The sequence below is a fragment of the Dermacentor silvarum genome, chromosome 7 (genome assembly GCF_013339745.2).
Source record: "Dermacentor silvarum isolate Dsil-2018 chromosome 7, BIME_Dsil_1.4, whole genome shotgun sequence".
NCBI classification, from domain to species: Eukaryota; Metazoa; Arthropoda; class Arachnida; order Ixodida; family Ixodidae; genus Dermacentor; species Dermacentor silvarum.
Window position 1 is genome coordinate 45404426 of NC_051160.1, and position 23837 is coordinate 45428262.

Below are 23837 nucleotides of genomic sequence, written 5' to 3' on the forward strand. Positions count from 1 at the left end.
CTATGCATAGTCGTGACACATGGGCACTCTAAAGTCCTTTGAACTAATTAGGGGCATCTACTGGAAAAGTATTCAAACGAGGTGACACACTTCAAGGTAGAATCTCCTTTCTTGTAAAGGTCCCTTGTGGAAGGAGATACAGTAGAACACCGCTGAAACGTTTTTCGCGGGACCATAAAAAAAAAAATCTTAAGAGCCGGGAAACGCAAGAGCTGAGAAACAAGAAAAAATGAGAAATGAGAGTAGTGGTGAACTGCACACAACATTACTTTAATTCTTACGTTAGAAAAAAGGTCGCTGTTTTGCCCTAAAGCCAAAGCATCGATTGCAATAGCAAATTAGTAGACAGCTATAGAAAGTAAGGATAGTTGTTTTATCGTCCGTATAAACTTACTTGTAATCGCTTATTAACTATATTAACAAGCACGATGTCAGCGCGCACAGGCAAACATGAAAACATCACACTCGATGAGTGTGGAGAGAGAGAGAGAGAGAGAATAAACTTTAATAAAAAGAACACGTGAGCGTAGGTAGCTCCTCCGCTCTGCAGTGGGTGGTCCCCTCAGTCCAGGAGTCCAGCGGCTTTAGCTGCCCTTCTCGCTCGGTTGACCAGGTTGAGCTGGTCCGTCGAGTCGGAGCTGGACAGCGCTGCCTCCCATTGCCGTGTGGTGGGGTGTGTTATGGGTGTTAGCTGTGGTGTGTTTGCGCAAGCCCATACCATGTGGTAAAGTGTTGCACATTGATCACAGTGTGGACATTTATGGGAATACAGCGCAGGGTGTATGGCGTGGTAAAGACTCAAATGTGGATATGTGTTTGTTTGAAGTTTTTGCCATATTACGGCTTTCTCTCGCATCAGAGCATTATGAGGTGGGGGTAGTGTTCTTCGTGAAAGGCGATAGTGTTGTAGGATGTGAGTGTAGGTTAATGGTATGGGCTCTGGTTGGAACTGCTCGGCACGGTCATCTCGCGGCTCCTGGTGTGCATGCGCTCGGGCGTAGGCGTGTGAGTGCATGCACACACGCCTATGGACACTCGCTATCAAAACGCTAGCGTGAGGAAGCACTGCAGCAGCAGCCAGCGATGTGACCTTTGTGCTGTCTATTGCTTCAACGCAAACTGAGCGCCGAGAACACACAGCACGCACAAAGCTACGAGCCGCCGATGCACTTACACTGCCTAGACTCTGCCGCCAACGCAGATCGCTTTCAAGATATGGCCCGCGCGACCGCGCGCAGTCGAGTCGTGTAGTACGCAGTTGATGCCTGCGTACAACGCCGCTCGGGCACGCACTTTTTCCACGTCGCAGATCACTTTCAAGATACGGCGGCCGCTGCCGGAGTAACCCCCCAATGCCTTGCGCGCGACATAAGCAGCACGCTTTCGCCCCGCCTTTCTCCTTCACGCGTGCGAGATTGAGCCGCAATCGTCGGCTGACCCTCGCACGCTTTCACTCGCTCATACAGCATACGGCGCAACGGATTTGGACTTTATAGCTGCCAAGACCTTGGACTTTATAGCTTTATATAGCTGCCAAATACAAGTTTAGGGGCCCAATGCGTCATAGGCACCATCTTAAGATAGCAAATACAGATCTCAAAGGCCATGCTTTTGCTGGTGAAAACCGAAAATATGTCATAGGTGTCGCCCCCGGCGCTTCGAGCTAATCCCATCATCAAGCCACCCAGCCCAGCGACATAAAAAAAAAAATCAACATGACCGTTCGGGCCGGCACGGGGTGGCGGTTTGCAACGTATGATGCGAAAACGGTCCCACAGTTGCGATGCAACAGCGGGGTTACCAATGCATTGGGTCCCATGGGAGCTATGCTGGGACCGGTCTAAAATGATGTAACAGCCAGGAAAATGCAGCACCCGGGAACGTAACAGTGGGGTTCTACTGTATCCATACTATGTTATGGGCGTAAAAGCGTAGCCTTGTGTACAGCCCATCAATATAAAAGTTGTCGAAACACTTGATGATAATTTGATCACTTCCAAAATTATTTCTTACAGTTAGCAGACGCCCAATTTGTCTCGTAGTGAACTTTTATTGCAGCCATACTTTCAAGTGCATGCAACTCGCCCCGTCGCATCGCCTTACTTGCCTCGGGCAGCTTCATCCACACGTGTTTCTGGCAGCGTAGAGCTTAAGGTAAGGGACCACATATACAATACGGCTGATTACGAATGTTTCTATTAATCGAATAAGATTGTGCTCTTTCATGCCATAGTTTCTGTTGGCTATCCGCTTTATTAGTCTCATTGTTTGGTGAACACTATTATCCAGTAGTCTAATGGTTTCTCCATTATGGCCATTTTCGGATATGCGGAGTCCCAGTATTCTTAGGCTCTCCACTATCGGTATCCTGGTGCCCTCTACTGTGACCACAACGTCCGGCCTTTCCTTAATGCTTTTTTGACCTCTGCATGTGGGTCTATAGAGCAAAAGTTCTGATTTTTGAGAGTATGAAGCAAAATTTTTATTAAGGACATTCAATATTCTTAGGCGGCCATTCCTGTGGCGAGCGTCGGTGTTGGCGTCGTCACTTGTAACTGAGTGAACAAGCACAGCGAAAGATGAAAGTGAACACGGAGCACAGCAGGGGATGAAAGACGGGAGGAGGAAAGCAGAGAGGAAAAAAGCAGAGAGGAAGGTGCAGTGGAGCCATGAGGTGGAAAGCAGAGGAGGGTATGGCAAAAGCGTGAGAAGAAAAGCGTTGTGCAGCAACGATGGCAATGCAATGGCGCCAGAGTAGTGCGCGTCGTCGGGGAGGTCTGTCAGTGGCAGCTGCTGTGAATCGTGCCCGCGTCACCTACACTCTGGTCCAACGCGGTGGCTCTCGCGATCTCCAGATTAGCGAGGCAGTCTCACCATACTTTGCTCCATTTGCAACATGCTGCATGAGACAGATTGTCCGCGAAATGAAAATATGTATAGAGCTAGGCTAAAATTTCGCATTAGGGAGTATCATAATCGTCGGTGAATTAAAAAAAAATGTCTAAAATCGGCAAGTGAAAAACAATTGCAACACAAAGTTTACAAATACATAACTTAGCACCCAAAAACAGAAATCGCAATTTTTGTAAACTGCGTCTGTTGGAGGATCTAAAACAGACAAAATGTGACGAACTGGTTTATGGCTTACATGAAATTGTTACAATGCTGACGAGGGTTTTGCAAAAATCCCACTCGCGTATTAGTGGCACATTTCGGAGGGGTTTATAATAGATCAGTTTTGTCTCTTTTAGATGTCTCGATAGGTGCAGTTTATCGAATTGCAATATTTGTTATTGCAGATTTAAAGTTGTACACTTGATTCTTCCTTTTTTCTGCTTTTTTATAAATCTTTCTAAAAGAATTAATGGTCTAAATAAAAATTTACTCCTACAGTTGGTAGCATTTAACTTCTATTCAACATACCTCATCAAATTAATTCTAACATGTATGCGACCCCTTGAAAGTGCACTTCAGACAAAGCACGACTTCGGATGTGAAAAAGGAGACTATTCACGTTGCCAAAAGCAGAGGTGGCGGCCACACGAACTCTGAAATAAAGAGCGTGCTGGTCAGCCCGGTGTGGTGGTTGCAGGTCATGACAGTGACTATGTTGCTGGAAGCTGTCAAATTGGCCAATCCAACGGTGCGCTCATCTTGGAAGCTGCTCAACCCTCTTGTTCAATTGAGGGTTGAATGTACTTGGCTTTGGGCATCACAGTCATTAGTGCGCGTGTGTATGCTTCAGTGGCGTCTGGTTCTACGAGACCACCGCATAAGGCTTTGGTGACATCAATAGCCTCCTTTTTCACATTCAAAGCCATGCTGCACTTGGCACGCAGTTCTGGTTGCATTAAAAGGTAACGTAATTCATTTTCTGTCTCACTCTCAAGGAATTGGGGCTTCATGGTCGACAGCTATCTAATAAACTAATAAAAATGAGTCTAATTTTTTGAGAGTGCTCTTTTGATGAACTCCAGGTGGCCAAATTAATCCGGGGCTCCCCACTACAGCACCTCCCCTAACCTATCAATTGGTTTGGGGCATTAGAGCCTATCATAGTGTTTTGTTTTTCACTCAAAGAATTAAATGAAGCCATATTTCGTTGCATTTCAACCTGTGAAACTCTCACCTTAACCTTCTGCCGGACCCAGGCGTTCGAGGGCAAGGAGCTTCGTCTGAAGCAGGAGTACTTCATGGTTTCAGCGACGCTGCAGGACATCATTCGCCGTTACAAATCTTCCAAGTTCAGCCAAACAGATGTGGTGCACACCCTGCTGGAGCAGTTCCCGAAGAAGGTGGCCATTCAACTCAACGACACGCACCCAGCGCTTGCCATTCCGGAACTCATGCGCCTCTTCATGGACATCGAGGGACTCAGTTTCGACAAGGTAACTTCTTTTGAGGTGCGATAACAAATCTCTTGGAATGACAAAAAAGTTGAACTAGTTAGTATGGATTAGAAAAAAGTGATGTGTACACAGACAGACACAAAAAGAGAGAAGCAAACAAACACAAATGCATTTATGTTTGTCCATTTCTAATATGGACAAATATCTATGGCTACATAAACTTGCAAGATGCTGAGGAAAAGTTCTAGCGGGCAAGTAATCAAACAAACTCTGCATGTAGCCCATTATACAGTTGAACCCCACAATAACGAAATTGGTGGGGAAAGTGAAAGAATTCACTTTCACATAAATTTTGTTGTTGTGAAACGAGACAGCACAGACAAGGAATGCACTGCAAAACAAAACTTTCTTGACAAAATTCCGTTAACCTACTTTGGTGAGTCTTGCTTGAGTCTGGAGAACCACATTGCCGGCATCACAAAGTGCGCCCTGTGCGTTATCGATAACTTTTGGGTATATGAGCCGTTTTGTGAGATTTCGTGTAACTTAGCATTCGATGCTTCGGCATCTACGTACAACAGTGTTGCGAAAAAAGATTTTGCATATGAGATCACACTCTCACTCAGTCGCTTTCGAGGATACGATCACATTAGCGAGATTTCGTGCAACTCACCGGATGCATCGGTGTCTGCGAACAACAGCATTGATACGATCACTTTCGCGAGATTTCAGACGGGTCAGCCATTCCAAGCAACAGCATTCCTCCAGTGCTTGGAAAATTCCTCCTGAGGATGCATTCCTGAGGATGCATCGGCATATGTGTCCACTGCGAGGTATGCAAAATTTCGCAAAAGTAATCATATTCACGAAAGCGATCAACCGAGAATGCGACCCCATTGTTTGAACCTATGTCCGGCGACTCTGAATCTGCATGCGATGCCTGTCGGGTGGTACTGAAACAGGGTACTATCTTATACATCATCAAATTCCTTGCTATTGTCAAATTTGGTAATGGTGGCATGTTCAATCGGAGAGGCCATAGAAGCCATCTGGGCCTCTCTGACTGGCTCAAAATGACACCTTTACAGAATTTGATGGCAGAATTTGACAATTTCCAGACCCCAGGGTACCAAAGCAGGGGACGCGTATTCTCAGATCTCAATCTGGGCTAGAGCATTGGTAGTTGGTGTAATGGAAACTGGTGTGCACTCATGTCCTCTTGCACATTCGTGCTATTCAATGTTACAACACTTACACTGGCTTGAATTCATTCGTTTAATATTTATTTTAAACGTACTGCCCATTTCCTAGTCTTAATTAAATTTCACACTGAGAGCACAAACAATTTTTATTCTTGCATGTAGAGTTTTTTCACTCATTCATGACTTTTTATGCCTTCTTCTAGGCTCTCGAATTGACAACCAAGACATGTGCCTACACGAACCACACAGTGCTGCCAGAGGCCTTGGAGCGCTGGCCATGCTCCATGTTGCAGAACATGCTTCCGCGCCACCTGCAGATCATCTATGACATCAATGCCCATTTCCTTGGAGTAAGCCTCGTACAGTCAAACCTCAAAGTAACAAGGTTGTACTTGCGGCGAGAAACTTCGTTAAATCATGAATTTCATTCAGTCGGTGTTTCTGTGTCTCTGCAGTAGTAATCACCTCACAGGTTCCTTGAATAGCCGAGGTGGATACTACCTGGTCGGGGAGCATTTATACCATGAACAAAATGATGATGAAAATGATCAGTGAACCGTAGTGGATCACTGATTATGGCATCCTGCTGCTAGGGTCCTGGGTTCGATTCCGAGCCACAATGACTGCGCTCTGATGGGGTGGATTGCAAGGACACTCATGTACTGTGTATTGAGTGTATGTTAAACCATAACACTGTTCCGTTTAAGAGGCAATTCCGTTTACCGAGATTTTATGTATAGATAAAATATTTCTCACCGATATCAGCACATAACGATTATATATGCCCATAACGAATCTAAAATATTTCTCACCAATATTGGCATATATAGTAGACTTCTGTTAATTCGACTCTGGTTAATTCAATTCTGACTGAAGGTCCCGGCCAGTGCCCGTGCGTGAGCCCAAACTTTCATTATTTCGATCCTAAAATTTGCCTTCACCAGATAATTCGAACTTGACCAGTCAGAACACACACGCCTGATCCCCATGGTCACCTCAACAGCGACCCCTTTAGTGACAGCGTCTGTCTCGGCAGAGCTTAGGAGACCGTGAATGTGTTGAAGATGCATTGGCTCCCATCGAAAACGCTCAATTTTGGCCTTCCCCAGGAAGATTTTCGAGCTATAACTGTAGCTCACAACGATTATGGTATTAATTCGATACTAAATCACGCCTGTATTTCTTGTGAAAATTGGGTCGGAAATTGGCTTAGCAGAGTCTGTATGTTTTACTGCATAACACATTTGTATAGCGGCTAAGCTGATTATACAAAAACGTGCGGCGAAGCTGACTTTAAAAAAAACCGGCCGCCAATGTGCAACATACTATTAGACTCTTGCCCACTTTTCTATCTAAAATACCAGGTGCACGTTAGGTTTTTACCTTGTTCAGGAGCTTCAGTGTCATTTTTACTTTAGTTTTCTGCTTTGGACGCATGAATAGTGGGTGTGCGCTTGATTCAGGTGTGTGTCAGAATGGGTCAAATACTGCCAAATGAATGAGTGGTGTGTTTTGGCGTTTTTTCTGCGTCTTGCTTAATTCGACCCACCAGATAATTCGATCAACTTCGTTGGTGCCATCAGGGTTTAATTAACATAAGTAGGTTGTTAAAAATATACGCTTATAACAAATATCGGTTATAATGAAGGCATTTTCATGTCCGATGCGACTTTGTTGTAACCAATTTCTTTGTGCATGATTTATATGGCAGCATGGACAGGGCAGCTTTGCTGTGTGGTTTACTTGACCAGATAATGCATGCTTATGCCTACATTACCATGGTTGCATACCCTTGTGTCTGGTGTACTGTTCTAACCGTTGTTCGTTATTGACTGGGTCCACCATACGCCGGCCAATTTGTGTTCCAGGAGGTGAGCCAGAAATACCCCGGGGACCCCGACCGGTTGCGGCGTATGTCGCTGGTCGAGGAAGAAGGCGACAAGCGCGTCAACATGGCTCACCTGGCCATCGTGGGCTCGCACAAGGTCAACGGGGTGGCAAAGATCCACACGGAGATTCTCAAGAAAGACCTGTGAGTATATCTGCCGCAAACTGCGGTTCGCTGACAAACTTTTGCACAAAATAAGATGAGACAGAACTATGCCTGCCATCACGCTACTTCTGAACAACTTTTATTAGTAGTCATTGGACACTATGAAACTAATATAATATATAATCTAACCCACTTATGACAATATGAAATGTCAAAAAAGTCCCATTGTCATAACCGGGTTGTACGAAAAAAAGCACAGGGGGCAAACAGAGAAACGTTTTAATAAAAAAATACAGACGAACGCACTTATAGCATTACCAGTTTTAACAATACTCGGACAGGAATGAGAGCCCCACCACTGTGAGCTTTTGTATGTTATATGGTAAAATACTAGACCGCTTACTACAATGTTTCCATGTTGCACTACTGGTTATAACAAATAAATGTGGCTGCCGGGCAGTGGTGTAGCCAGAAATTTTGTTTGGGGGGGAGGGGCCTTACGTTGCAGCGCGGCCTCCTCCTTATAGAATTTGTCGAGGGATCAAACACATGAATAATAACTGCATTGCCATTGCCAATACCATTGTACATTAGATGCTGCAAACGAATTATTTAACGATGCACACCTGTCAAGTAAAATATGTATTTTTTCATAAAAGAATAGAATCGTATGTCCAAAAAATTGTGACAGAAATAACTGATATCAATTCTTCCACATTTTTTTGTCTATTTAGTAAGTACAGAAATTATCACGCATACTTTAGAACATTATCAGTTCGAAACCAGCAAATCATGCGGTGCATGCAGCTGATATGAAAAACCTAAAGGCCATGAAATGAACAAGTTTAGGACAAATATTTTGATGAATCTTTGTCATTCAAGAACCTTGTTGACATTTTTGTACATATGCAACGGCTAGGGAAAAACCTCAATGTCGCTTTCCTTCATTGCAATGATTGCGCAGGAGCAGCTGTTACCGGTCGTGTATTGTAATTACACCAAGATAATAGTTGCAACAGTGAGTACACATAAAAAACAGAAGTTCTGCAAAATATACATTAGAAATGCGAAGATGGAATTGAATATACAAATGCGAAGATACAACTTGATAAAGGGCAAAAAAGTGTCGCTGGAAACAAAGTTCACTGCTTGTATACGCAAAACCCTGTAGCAAGATATTTAAATATACGTATAAATCTGCAATAAATCAAAGTATTTGAGCAAACGTCACTGTATACGTATAATGCGTCAAACAAGACAAATAAACATGTTGCACAGTCACAGATAGTACACTTTGTTCATAGAAAGACGGACGATCTAGGCAAGAACAAAACTGCGATCGCAGAAATCGTGATCTCTACTTGGGCCATACGGCGGTCGCGACAGCACCCTATGGGTAGAATAATAGAGGAATAATACAGAAATCAGTACGAAAGTGTGTAATTTAACTGCCTGCAGATTGGCAACAAACATTCTGCACCCAAAATTAAAGAAGAGTATTGCTTCGGTTCAAAAAAAAGTAAAAGCAGTTGGCTAAAAAGGAAAGAAAAGGTCAAAGAAAGCCACAGATGATGCGGCAAGTTGAACTACCCAATATCCGAGTGTGTTTGTTGGGAAACGCTGCGTGGGCCGGGCTTTCAATGAGCAAGATCGGTCAAAATTGGTTATTGATGTCCTCGTAATTTTCGTATTCATATGATAATTTTTATCATGATACTAACTGTTGGAATAAACGGCAAAAATGTCTGCGGTTTTAAAAGCTAATGAACAGGCATATGTTTTCATAATTACGAGTTTATGAACCTGAAGGAACAGAGATTTTTACTTGCATTGATTTTTGCTACTTCGCTATCTAAAGGACAAACTTCACTCGGCGGGGAAGTTTAGCGAAGCGGTCAATGACTTCGCACACGTTGATGCCGACGTCTCTGTGAGCGTATAGAAGCACCAGCCTAACTATGCGTTCCTCAGACATTATAGAGTGCAAGTAGTTTTTTAGTGAACTCTTGTTAAAAAATATTCTCTCTGCGCTGGCAGTGGTCACTGGAAGGGTGACTAGAATCTGCAGCAGTTCGTACACATCTACATAGAACCTGCAGTCGCAATGAGAGAGGGCATCTATTCCGGTGCTAAAACCTAAAAACACTCCGATGTCGTTAGCATCCTTGTTTAGGTACCTTGCACAAACAGTAAGCTGTTAGATTCCAGCAATATCCGTTGTTTCATCAGCAAGTATGGAAAGCAGCCTGCAGTGTTTACTTTTGCATCTAGGCTTTCTTTGGCAATTTCACCACAAATTTCTGTAATTTGTTTTTGTACATCTGGGCTCAAATACGAGGCATTACTGGGGCAACTTTCCAAATCGTTCTTCAGATATGTATATCCACAATCAGCTCGCATGCGAAGAAGCGCCCTGAAAATGCCAGTACTTTCAGCGGAGGCTTTGCTAAAATTCATAGGACCACTGTCCCTATGGCCATGGAGAGCCAGACCTTGTCGCTCGCGAAAAAAACTGGCTCAGTAATAGGCCGTTAACTTTCTTCTCTTCTCTCTTATTTTACTTCGCCTGCCCTGGTCCAGCTGATCGGTCACATTGGGTGCACTTCGTGAATATGTTTGGAGAAAATTATCAACTGCCAGCTGACAGCCACGGTGATATTTAGTATTTTCGTGTGTGTGGAAGATTGCGAGCGTGCGCTTCCATTTCTGGAACGGCTTGGACCCGAGGGCTCCAGTACGCACATGTTGGCCCAAGTTTATAAGAACATTAAACCCGTAAAGGTCTAGAATTGAAAATCTTAAACATGCCTTTGGAAATGGCAGTGCACCTTTCGCGTCAAAAGTTTATGAGAACTTTATACCCATATGAAATCCATGCGCTCCCTAGGTTCCGCGGCCGCTGCGAGATGCCGCAGCGTGCCTGCTCGCTATCGAAAAGTCCTTGAAAGTTTGTGCTCGAATGGGGCTCCCTGCGTTATGTGACTCCAGGTGCAAGGGCGTTGCCACTAAATGCAGCCCGAGTTCGCAATGTCCGTGCCGAAATGTCTTTTCAAGCGTGAAAAAGACATTGTGGGAGAAATCCAGAATGATTCCTGGTGCCGGTGGTTGTTTTGGTCGGGGGGGGGGTCTGAAGCCCCATCAGCCCCCTCCCTCCCTGGCTACGCTCCCGCCGCTGGGTGTTTTCGTGAAAGAGAAAAGAAGCGTGAAATCCAGGTAAATAAGAAAGAATGCGAGCCTCCGCATCCGCCTGCGTGCCACATTCTTTTGCCACACCCGCCTTTGCCTCGCGCACCCCGCACGGTATGCTTTCATTGCATTGCCCTAAGCATCACGAGCCTCTCACACCCTTCTCCCTCCCACCCCTCCGATACACAAGTTGACTGCACCAATGTCGGAGGGGTGAAAGGTTTACGAGAGAGGAATGCAAGGCTGGTCACTCGACAAAAACGTGCTGCGCAGGTTGCACGGCACAAAGGCAGGTGTGGTGAAGCTGTGCGGTGGGTGCTGCGACTTGCCTTCTAATTTATTTTTGAAGAATTTTGCATTCCTTGTTTCTTTCGGCGTGAACACCCAGTACACAGATTTACTGATAACCCATAGCGTGGCATGGGAGCATTGTAGTGTGTGGTTTATTTCGACATAGAACACATACAAAAGTTGATATTGCGTTGTATGCTCATTGTTATATCTGATATATTGTTAAAATCGGTATTGTTATAAGTGGGTTCGGCTGTATGCACTATATATTCACTGTTATGCAAAGAATGACATACAAAACCACAATTCGAAATGCAGTGTGTTATTATTTTCCAATTCATTGAATACTACAGCAATGCAATGGTCTGTAAAGTGTGCTGCCTTGTCGTGCACGCACACCCTCTACACATGATGGAACTGCACAGCACAGGCACTTAACGCCACTTGAACATGACGATGTGAAACTGCCAGCTGCAGCTGTCAGGGACGCCATTCTTATTGTAGAACACTGCTGCCAGGCAGTGATTTCAAGCCCAGCATTGGAGACACTCTACGTTAACAGCTAAAATGACAGCTTCGAGCCTAAGTAGGTGGACACATCTGGCATAGATCTCCCAGACTTATTTCGCGTCATGTCAACTAGATAAAGCTAAGTGAAGTGCATATTATTGCTATATTGTAACTTTCTTGGTGTGCAAACCTATGAAAACACAACGCAGCCTGCACAAAACACTTAAGAAAGCTTTACTGCGTTGTCTAGTGCGCAGGCGACTTTCCCTTCGAGTTTCCAAGCAGTCTACTCAGCTGCCATCTTGTTCGCACAGCAAAGTAGCATGCATCGGTTTTGAGTTGGATGCTGTCTTCGCGAAGCTGCCTTTTTTTGCTAGCTTTGTCAAAATTGGTTTGAGACTTAAGATGGCTGCTGTCTACTTTGCTATATATTTAACTGTCTACAGCAAATATTGGAGCACTGCCTTAGTGAGGGTGCCTGCATGCCTAGGAGCATCGGCTGAAACACACGCCTTGTACTGTATCGTGTATCATTTCCACCTCCTTCGATCCCATTCACTTTTCTTCATCGTTCGCACCAAATGACTGACACCAGCAATAGTAGGGGCCCAGCATTATGCTCCCAAATGACGAAAGGTGAAAGGCATGGAAAAGCATTTAAAGCAATGTTCCTGGCATCTGCAGGTTCAAGGACTTCTACGAGATGTACCCCGAGCGTTTCCTCAACCTGACCAATGGCATTACTCCCCGCCGGTGGCTCCTGCTCTGCAACCCTAGTCTGGCCGATCTCATTGCCGATGTGAGCCTCAGCCTTTGCACCCACTTTGTGGCAATTTTTTTCTAGGATTGGTTGTGGTGTGCGATATCTCATTTGGTGTAACTACAGGCACCGACCGATAATTCAGACATACTTGATCATTCGAACAGCTCCACCGACTTAAAATTGCTGTCAGTGCCGTCGACTTGAAGTGCTGTCAACTTTTGTTGCATTGCCAAAGGATGAAGATTCAGTGAATGCATTGACTGTAGTTTTGTTTCTCTGTAGTGACAGCATGACAATGGTTGAGATACAGGCCTTGATTTTGTAACGATGCTTTCCGCTTGATTCTATGTCACTCTTATCATCTGCCATTCACGGCCGCTGAGCCTGTTAACATGGGCAGAATGTTGTCCTGACTACTGACTGACGAAGCGTGATAAGGAATAGCATAATAAATGGCATCACTACAAGAATGTGGCCATGGACTTTCCAGGACAAAGGTAAGCATATATGTGTGTAACAACGCATTGACAAAACTGGTCCGTATTCTCGATCACTTTCGAAGATACTTTCACTTTCGCAATATTTTGCGTGATTGCATACATTGACGGTAGACAAGATCCGTCACTGTAATAAGACAGCGTGCTTGGCACTGTACCAAGGATTTCGTTGCTCGTAGATGCCAATGCCTCTTGCACTAGTCACACGAAATTAAAGGCATCCCTGAAAGTGATGATCCGAGAATATGGCACCAGTATTTTCAGACAGTTCAGTATTTCAGACTCCTGATTATTCGGACTGATTGGCGATCACTGTCTAGTCTGAATTACCCGTCGGTGACTGTATATCAGAGATGCATGAAATGCAAGCAGTGAACTTAAATGAATGTTATACAGGGGTCTAGTTTTTCTTCCTTTGAAAAGAACAGTGCACCAGTGCGACCATCACTATTCGGGCCCTGAAGTTTTGCTATTGGTAGACAACATCTGTTACTATAACAAGACTGTGTGCTTGGCACTGTACCAAAGATGCCATTGCTCGTAGATGCCGATGCATCTTGCACTAGTCACACAAAGTTGAACGTATCCTTGAAAGTGATGATTCCAGAATATGGCACACCTTTTCCTACGACTTGTCTAATGTCACTTATTTTCTGGCAAGTTCAGTATTTCAGACTCCCAATTATTCGGGTTGATTGGTGATCACCATCTGGTCCAAATTATCGTTCTGCGACTGTATATCAGAGATGCGAGCAGTACACTTATATGTAAATGCAATGTTGTGAATGAATTTTATTATGGCGCCTAGTTCTCCTGAAAAGAACAGTGTACAGGTGCAATCATCACTATTTCAGCCATGAAGTTTTGCTATTCTGGTAATCTGAATTTAGGCATAATAAAGTAGTCATTATACAGTCAAACCTCATATAAAGAACACAGATGTAACAAATTATGAGATATAATGACGTAAATATAAATTTCTTTTCGCTGATCTGAATCAACATGCAATATAAAATGAGCTTATAATGAATATCATGTTTGACGAAAGTATTACTACTATAGAAATTATATAGCAATTCATATGGACACTCCAGGTGCATTTATGCCGTCGTCGCGATGTTCTGTATAAAGTCCAAGGGCGATTACATAGCCGCCGCGCTCCGTATACTTTATGTGCGAGTGAAAGCGTGCGACGGTTAGCCGATGATGGCGGCTCAATCTCGCGTGCGCAAGGGAGGAAAGTGGGGAGGAAGCTTGTAAGGCACTGGGGGGAGGGAGGGGGGCCATTGTACTCCGGCAGCTTCTGTGTATGGCGCCTGGGCGTGCAGTCGCACGTGCCTTATCTTGAAAGTGATCTGCAATGAGTACAGAGTCTAGGTGCGCTGGGGGCTCATAGCTTAGTGTGTCCTGTGCTCTCGCCGCTTAGTTGCCATTGAAGCAAGAGGCAGCACAAAGGTCAATTCACTCACTGCTGCTGCTGCTCTTCCTCACACCATCGTTTTGACAGCGAGTGTGCACGCTTATCGAGTGAGATGTGTTTGTTTGCCTGTGTGCACATGACACCATGCTTGCTAATTTAGCTAGTAAGCGAATGTTTACAAGTTTATGTGGCCAATAAACCTACTATCCTTACTTTGTATATATAGCTGTCTACTAATTTGCTATCGCAATCGATGCTTTGCCCTTTTTCTGTGAAATGTTGCTTCATGAAATTGTCACGGGGTAGCGATAACATTAAGTTGTTAGTGGGTGAAATGCAGTCCTTGAGGAAAGGATAAATAAGTATACATGTCGATATCACGGTTTAGCACTTTCAGCAGTTGCTGATTAGATATGTTGACAGGCAGAATGCCGTCGCTCCAATGAGGCGTTATGCTGGATGCCACATCGTGCAAAAGTTAAAGCACCTGTGCAAGCAATCACTTGAGAATACAGCCCCATGTTACAATTCGCTTGACATATCTGACCCGAAACTGACTCAATGGGTCTATCATCTCTGGGTTTGACGTTGTCGTCTTCCTTTCTTTCTGTTCCCAAGAAAATTGGCGAGAACTGGATTGTGCACCTGGAGGAGCTGACCAAGCTGAAGCCTCTCGTCAACGACAAGGCATTCCTGCGAGACTTACAGAAAGTGAAGCAGGTTGGTGCTCCTTGATAAAAAAAAAAGTGCACTAGGAAAACTGTGCACGTGGCTTTTAGTGTGTGCTTAGAAAGGTTGGAGTATGAAAAGCCCAGTTTGGTGAATTCATGCACAACATACTGTCATACACACGTATAGAGTGTGTGGGCCAGCATAGAGTCATTATGTTAACCCTTCAAGCGGTGTGTACACAATTGTACATGCCAAGATAGTGCATCAAAAGCAAAAGCACTGCAGAACGTAGCAATGTTTAAAACATGCTGCCTACATCTTGAGACACTTGTTATTGGACATTTGCTGCAGGTTTGATAAAAATCATGAGCCATTCCACTCTGTGAAGGTGGATGACCAGCGAAGCTCTTTAGCACACGACACAGAGGTGACACAGAATTTTGATCAAAGGTACGAACACATTTTATTTTCTTGAGCGACGGCGGCCGTCATCACGACGAAGATCACACGCACACATGCACACACATACATTTATTCTTGATCGGTGGGTCTTGATCGGCGTTACGCACACACACACATTTATTCTCGATCGCTGCCGCCGATCACATTCTCGTCTTTGTTCTCGTTGTCACTCTTCATAAGCACATTGCCCCAACCCCTGCCGGACCCCATCATGGAAACAATAAAGTTTTATCTCTCTCTTCTCGGGAGTGTGCACTACAGGCCCCATTATGACGAGAGTAGAGAAGTGAAATTCAAAATGGAGAACGGCAGCTTGTTTTGTGGGTTTATTTATATACACGCATGACGGGACCGCCCACCAGCCCAGACAGGAGAAACGCGCGACGTCTCAATGGTGCTGCTGCCCCGGGGGAGCGGCAGGAAACTAGGTACGCAAGCGGTTGGAACGACGACAAAGAGAGGGTGGTGTGAGTTTTTGCTCGCGCAGAAGGGAAATGCACGGAAGCCTAGCCATAAACAGCTTCGCTGTAACATATGTGCAAGGTGTTTTTGTTAAAGGAGCTAGAAGGTAAACATCTGGGCGTTGTCTGCTCTTGCTGGCAGCACACAGTTACATCATGGGCTCGCATCTTTCATTATTGGTGACGTTTTAAATCAGTCATATTTTTCAAATGGCTGTATGGGTGCCTTCCAAGTATGTTGAACATGTAATATTTGACGTTCTCATATCTGATGCTTATTTATTTATTAAATTACTCAAGGCATATTAAAGGGTATTCAGTAAGGGGAGTACAATGAAAAAGGTTACAAAGAGAGGAAATGACGGAAATAACAATTAGTGATACATTATCAGACAAAGCAGACGTATATTCAGGAAAGGAATGAGTCTTGTGTTTACATTGAAAGTAAAAAATGAAACCAATCAGCAGACAGATTAACATATAAAGTGACTTGCGAACATCGATCATTATACATTAACAAAAAGCTTTGCAGTCCTGCATGAAATGCATCATGATTACATAAAAAGACAATGTTATCAAGAAGACTGCTTGAGATTTTTGTGGAACGAAGCAATGCTGATAAGTTAAGTGAGTGAATGTTACTGAAGATACGCGAGAAACTATTGCTATTGCTCAGGCGACTTGACATGCGCATGGGAGCGTGGAGGGCTAGTTAAAATGAGGCCGATTGTCATGCACATGTTTATGTAAAAGGCAAAGATTTATTGTGCGTCTAATTTCTAACAGCTACAGGGAAATCTTCTGTTTTATCTGTGTTACACTAAACGTCCTATCGTAATTGCAGGCTATGAAACGTGCAGCTTGTGGGGGTACGCTCTGCATGAGGCTACAGCTGAAGGGAAGCTCTGGATCTAGCCACACACAGTTGTTCCGTTGTACTCCCCAAACCGTAGCACGTGTAATCGCAGCTATGATGGGTTCGGTTGAATTAGGGAACCAGCGCTGTCAAATCTAACAATATTTATTGCTGCGGACAACCAGGCACACTTGCAGAGGGATGTCCACTCTGTAATAAGTAACAAATAGGCTTGCCTCGTTGTGTGATAGTCAGGCAGCAATGTCACTCCCGGTTTGCGGCAGGTATCTATATCCGGCAGGTTCGAGGTTGAGGCGCCAGAGAGCGAGCGTCTCCCTCAGTGACGCTCTTTTATACCTTTTTACCTTTGCGAGAGGAATGTGCTCTTTGCACGTCGGATACCGTTCCCTTTCCCATAAGTCAAAAGAGGCAGGGTGCGCGCATTGCGAGAGCGAGGGAGAAGAAGGAGGGGGCGTAGTGTGCCTCTCCTGTGTTTACACTGGCTCTCGACGCGTCCGCAACGTGCGAATGTGACGACGTGAGTACGCGAGAGGAAATGGCCATGTGTGCTCCCTACAAGCTCTGTTTTGGATGGATTCCAGGATAGAAATTAAATACTTTTGATGTGGAGACCAAATAGAAGATGCAAATCCTAATTGTGTGGAAACAAATGTTTGGTATGCCAATTTGCGTGCAGTAGCCTGTAAAAGAATTTGTGCACCGAGTTCATGTTTCGTAAACTTTACCAAACTTGCTGAAAAATTAAACGTTAATAATCTGCTCTGCTGCAGTATGCTTTTAATGATTCTGAACATGCAAAAAATGTGGTAAAACTGAATTTTCATGGACAGTTCATTTGCACCTTAAATTAGAAGTCAGTGGCTACAAATTTTTTGGCTGCTTAACGAGCCTAGTTTTGTTAGTATTGCAGATTTAGAGCAGGCTCTGTGCAACATTTTACCTTTGAAATACAAGTGAACACTTTATAAAAAGCTTGCAAAAATACACATTTTGATACCAAAGCTGAAAACAATGACGTTACTACTCGCTGTGAAGGATGCAAAAACCCAGAATGATGACAAGCAGCATAAATTCTTGGCATGGACTTCCAAGCTTTGGTGGCATCCCTTATACATGGGAACAGTGTGCTGAGATTTGCGACATAATCACTAACAACCAGGTGCTTACGTCACCTGCTGAGGGGCTATTTAAAGGCTGTTGGAAGACAATTGCTCAATTCCCTGCCCTGCAGCTTGGTTAAAATTGCTGCAGTGATATACGATGCCTGTTTATAAATAACCAAATTGACAAAAGTGAAAATATTGTTACAGTTGTGCTTTAATTAATGTGCTCATGCATAATAAACCTACTACTAGTTGATGGGACATAAAATAGCTGTGCTAAATTACCAGTTTATACCGGCAAATGTATTCTTTCAAAACATCATTTTAATTCATTTTATGGAAACATTCTGATTATCTTCCTCACACAAAAGGACAGCTTATAGTTATAATTGTTAGTCAGGTCAATTTTTATTCCCGACTGGCATGTAACGAACATGGAAAACGGCCGCCGTGGTCACCATAGCTGTGGCATTGTGCTGCTAAGCTTGGGGTCGGGGGTTCAATACCGGCCTTGGCAGCCACATTTAGATGGGGGGGAAATGCCAAAACGCTTATGTAGTTGGATTTAGGTGCACGTTTAAGAACCCCTGGTGATCAAAGTTAATTCGGAGTCTTCCACTATGCCGTGATTCATAATCGGATCGTGGTTTTGGCATGTAAAACTCCAGAATTTATATTCTTTAATGTGAAAGACTCATTTCGTGCTTAAATATCCTGATTAGATGAAGGCAGCATCAGCATGCACATGGCAAAATTAACGTCGTCTCTTGTTCCTTGTTGTAAAATATGCTTTTCTTGGCCTAAACATGAAGATCAAGCTGTAGCATTGTGTGATGGGTTGGCATGTCGATGCTGTATTCTGGATTTTCATGTCAACTCTGCAGTATTCAGAATGAAATTCACGGGTTCTTTTTGTAGTCCATGACGGCACAATTGTCTCGACGAAATTGGCATTAATTATTGTGAAAAAAGGAAGCATAAACCACATTAATACAGTTCCACGTGCATCCGACTTTATATCCAAGATGGATAGTTTATGTAATCACTTCCATGTTCCAAGCGCTGAGAGTGGCAAAGCATTGCGATCTTCCAGTGGTGGCTTTTATTGCAAATGGCACAGGGACACTTGCAACATTTGAAAGCTCAAAGAACTGCTTTCAGAATTAGTGCTTACCCTACACTGAGTATTATTTCATTTTTGGAGTACTGTTATTGAGGCTACACACTTCGAAGCAGCAAAGCGAGTTCGTACATTATATTCATTATCATCATCATCAGTTTATTTTTATGTCCATTGCTAAGACGAATGCCTCTCCCAGCGATATTCATTGTGCAGTAGAACTCTATTGATACGTTTTTCAAGGGACCGTGAAAAAAAAGTTACATCCGGGATAACTAAACTGTGAGGAAGGCCACCAGTCACTACAGCTATGTCAGAAACAGTTCTGAATGGCTGTCAATACACTTATTAGACGTCTCGGTGCTCGTACTGCGACCGGGGATGGTGCGTATGTGTGAATACTCAAGGGACACTTACAATGTTTCCTTACAGTGGCCCCTTTCAACTCTTAATATGTTTGACAGCACTATTCTGCATATGCTTTGCCGCATAACATGTCTTTATTGCGGCAAGCTGACTTAAAGAAACTGGCGATTATGCTATGCATATAAGACCTTTGCTGGCTCCAAAATAAGTGTAGCCCTGTGCTCGGCGGATCTGGTCTAGTGTGCGTCGTTTCTGGTAGGTTTTAACCGATGCACATTTCGCCAGCTGCTCTGTGCCTGTGGGCAGCACCTGGCTTGTGCAGTTTTGGTCGCTTATTGCAAACTTTGGTTGCTTGTTGCAATGTGTGGGTCGCTTGTTGCAATGCACCGCTCACTTGTTGCGACGTACAAGCTGGTTGCAATGTTCAAATGCAGCATAAGATACAGAAACATTACAGATTGGCGACATATCAAGGGGAACATTATACATGGCAGTCAATAGGATTTAGGTCGGGATCGCGAAAACATTATGTAGCAGCCTGGAAAATACAGCAGCTAGCAACGTATCAATAGTGTTCTACTGTATCAGCATTACACAGTGAGTGCCACTAAACATTTCCATGTGACAGCCTGCGAATTACATTAACCGGAAAAGCACACTTATTTAAAGCAGCACTGAATTTGCCCATCTAACAGGAATATCACAAAGGTGCATGCTGATTCCTTCGAATGCAGGAAAACAAGATGCGGCTGTGCGAGTACCTGCACAAGCTGACGGGCATCAAGCTAGACCCATTGTCCATGTTCGACATGCAAGTGAAACGTATCCACGAGTACAAGCGGCAGCTGCTCAACTGTCTGCACATCATCTGCCTGTACAATCGCATCAAGGCAAACCCCTCGGCACCCTTCGTGGCACGTACCATCATGGTTGGTGGAAAGGTGCGTAGCTTGCTTTCTCAGTTTCGTTCATTTGTCGCCACTTGGAAGATGCTGATTTTGCTGTAATGAAACTGTGGCGCCATCTGTCTGTGCTATGGTGAAAAGGCAGCTCTCATTGTAACCGCGAAAGTGTCATGTGTAGACCGTTTTGCTATTTAGAGACTCTGGCAAGGTTCCGAAAGTTTTTCTTGCAGAAATGAAGTGGGCAAAAATGATGATGGCGAACTACAGTAGTGCTGGCAAAACAGAAGTTTGCTGGCAGAATTTTAAGTTTTTCTTTGCAGCTGATCATAATTGTTAAAATGTTACAATATCTGTGCTTGAGGCATGATATGCACTTGTGTGAAAATGTGCAAAGATGTGCATTATATGTTGAGCCAACTTGAAAACACACTTCTTTTTTTGTCATAGCAGGATAATAGGATATGGGACCAGACGTTTCTCGGTGTCGCAGGCTCACTACTGCCAAGGCATGTGTAAAACAGTCTATACACTAGATGCTCCCATTTAGGCAACACTCGGTAGATTGTAAAAAAATTCTGGCAGAAACCATTGAAGAATGACTGTCGATGCTAATGCAATTAGCATTGAAGCAATGTAGTGTCACACCGAATTGTCACCGCGGAAATCCATCATGTATGAGGCGTGCACTACTGCCAAGTGCTCTTGTGCTTCCTTCTGGACATGCTGCGCCGTGAAGTGAGTGGGTGGCAGCAGTCTAAATATATATGACCCTGATTCAATTCCACTCAGCGTCAGATAAGATTTAAAGGATGTTTTTTTTCTCACTGAAGAGCCGCGCATACCCAGCGACCCAAGTAGACCGCAGAGGTTCATCGAATAGTGGCACATAACCAGTAACACATACCGAACGACCCAAGTTGGCATGAAATAGGCTAATTTAAGAGTATTGTGACGTAGCGTTAACACGACCTTTAGTACGCCCCAAAGACGCGGCGGACCGATCACACTTGAGGCACAGATCAGTCTCAAGATGAGTCTCCACAAGCGATGAAGACGACGAAGCTGATGAGATGATGAACATGTGCAGCCAACGAAGGAATCACTCAGAAATGCCCACACTAATTTCCCCCACGTGCGAGCAGCCAACCTGGCCACAACTTAAAGGGATGGCAAATGCCTTGTGAAAGGCTTCATGCGAGAGACATGGACAATCTCGGCAGCGCGACAGCGGCGGTCAGTTGGAACCACGATAGGTTGGACGTGATAATTAACGGGAGAAGTCTGCTCTAAGACTCTGTATGGGCCTATGAACCGAAAGAAACTTTTTGTGTAAGCCAGGAGTGCGAACTGGTGTCCGGAGTAGCGCTTCATCGCCCGGGCGGAAAACCACTGCACGGTGGGATGCGTCATAGAGGTTCTTGCGGTCATGTTGCCATGCTTCAGTGTTGATGCGGGCGAGCTGGCGACAGTGGAGGAGGCATGATATATATTGTTCACAAGAGGAAGCAGCTAGAGTGACCGGGGCGGAGAAGAAAGAGACGTCAAGAAAAGAAGAGGGCGAACGCCCATATACGACGTAGAATGGCAAGCAACCAGTTGTGCGTTGTACGTCGGTATTGTACGCAAAAGTCACGAATGGCAAAATTGCGTCCCAGTTTGTGTGGTCTGGTTGAATGTACATGGCTATCATGTCGGAGAGCGTGTGATGAAAGCGCTCAGTCAAGCCGTTGGTTTGAGGGTGGTAACTGGAGGTTGTCTTGTGGGTGGTGCCGGAGGCTCGGAGCAATTCGTCTACGATTTGTGAAAGGAAAGCCTTTCCATGGTCACTAAGGATGACACGAGAAGCACCGTGACATAGGATTAATGCTTGAAGTATAAAAACAGCCACTTCAGAAGCCGATGCCGAAGTCACGCAAGCTGTTTCGGCGTAACGTGTCAAGTGGTCGACAACTGTCACTATCCATCGATTGCCGGTGAGAGTCATGGGAAGGGGACCATACAGGTCAATGCCAACGACTTCAAATGGTGCCGACGGACATGGGACTGGTTGGAGCTCTCCGCTTTGACCTGATGTCGGTAGCTTGCGGAGCTGGCAAATGGCGCAGGAAGCGACATACCGCGCTACACTTGTGGATAAGTCAGCGACTTTTGATGCGGTCGTACGTTTTCTGAAAACCAAGGTCATGTTGTCGTGACAGGCCTTAAGGACATGCGTGCAAAGAGAGCGAGGTAGAACAGGCACCCAGCATTAACTGTCAGGGTGATAGATATGGCGGTACAGGGCACAGTTGTCAAGCTTGAATTGCGTCAGCTGTCGACGAAGGCGGGCGTTGGGCGGGCGCGAAGTTCCCTGAAGGCGGTCTATGATGCGTCGACAGTAGGAGTCAGCGAGTTGGTGAGATATGAGCGATCCATGGTCATCAGAAGGAGCCTGGTCAATAGCAGTTAAAGATAATACATGCGGGGAAGGACAGTCTGAAAGCTTGTCGCGGAAGGTAGGAGTGGAACCATAGCATGGCGTCGAAGGAAGTGGGCAGCGAGAAAGCGTATCTGCGTCCTGATGTTTTTTACTACACTTGTAGATAATAGTGAAGTCGTATTCTTGAAGACGGATAATCCAGCGACCAAGGCGTCCAGACAAGTTCTTGAGCGTGGAAAGCTAACATAAGGCATGGTGGTCCGTATCAATGGTAAAATGGCGGCCGTGAAGATAAGGTTCGAAACTTCTGTACCGACCAAACGACAGTGAGGCACTCCTTCTCAGTGATGGTACAATTCTTCTCGGTGTTCGTCCGTACGTGGCTTGCGTAGGCAATGACCCTCTCACGTAAAGACTCATCTCGCTGTAGGAGAATACCACCGATGCCATGACCACTAGCGTCCGTATGCAGGAGTGTGGGTGCGGTTTCATCGAAATGGTGAAGTACTGGTTCAAATGTGAGCGAGTTTTTCAGATGGGTAAACGCTGATACGCATTCAGGAGACCACTCAAAGGGACACCAGACCCGAGTAATTTGTGCAACGGGGCAGCTATTGAGGCGAAGTCACGTATGAAGCGGCGAAAATAAGAAGTGAGGCCAAGGAAACTGCACAAATCTTTGGTCCGTTCGGGGCGAGGGAAGTGAAGAACCGCTGAAACCTTATCAGGATGAGGTCGAATGCCGTCATTGCTCACAATGTGACCCAAGGCCTTAATTGTCTTGCTGGCAAAACGACACTTTTTCGTGTTCAGCTGTAGGCCAGCGTTGGCAAGGCACGTGAGAACTTCGTCCAGTCGTTGCAGGTGTTGAGAGAAGGTGGAAGAGAAAACAACACTATCATCGAGACAACACAAGCAAGTCTTCCACCTTAGGCCATGCAGAACGGTTGTCAATCATGCGCTCGAATGTTGCGGGTGCATTGCAGAGTTCGAATGGCATTACATTGAACTTGTAGAGCCCATCTGGTGTTGAAAACGCTGTTTTTTTCTTAATCGTCCCATCATGCATAGGTATCTGCCAGTAGCCTGAACACAGATCAAGACTTGAGAAGTACTCGGCATTCTGCAGTGAATCCAAGGCATCGTCTAGAGCGGCATAGGGTACACATCCTTGTGCGTGATCTTGTTGAGTGCCCGGTATCGACGCAAAACCGGACAGAGCCGTCTTTTTTCGAACTAGA

The 23837-nt window shown here is 44.8% G+C and overlaps 1 protein-coding gene across 1 annotated transcript in view; it reads left to right on the forward strand.

Moving 5' to 3' along the window:
- Positions 1-20294, forward strand: part of LOC119458836 (glycogen phosphorylase) — a 51042-nt gene extending 30748 nt beyond the window's left edge. The window contains exons 7-12 of the mRNA XM_037720699.2: positions 4152-4388; positions 5755-5901; positions 7420-7583; positions 12216-12330; positions 14830-14931; positions 20007-20294. Of these exons, the coding sequence (XP_037576627.2) occupies positions 4152-4388; positions 5755-5901; positions 7420-7583; positions 12216-12330; positions 14830-14931; positions 20007-20279 (1038 nt within the window). The 3' untranslated portion in view covers positions 20280-20294. The remainder of the gene's footprint in view (positions 1-4151; positions 4389-5754; positions 5902-7419; positions 7584-12215; positions 12331-14829; positions 14932-20006) is intronic.
- Positions 20295-23837: the final 3543 nt, after the last annotated feature.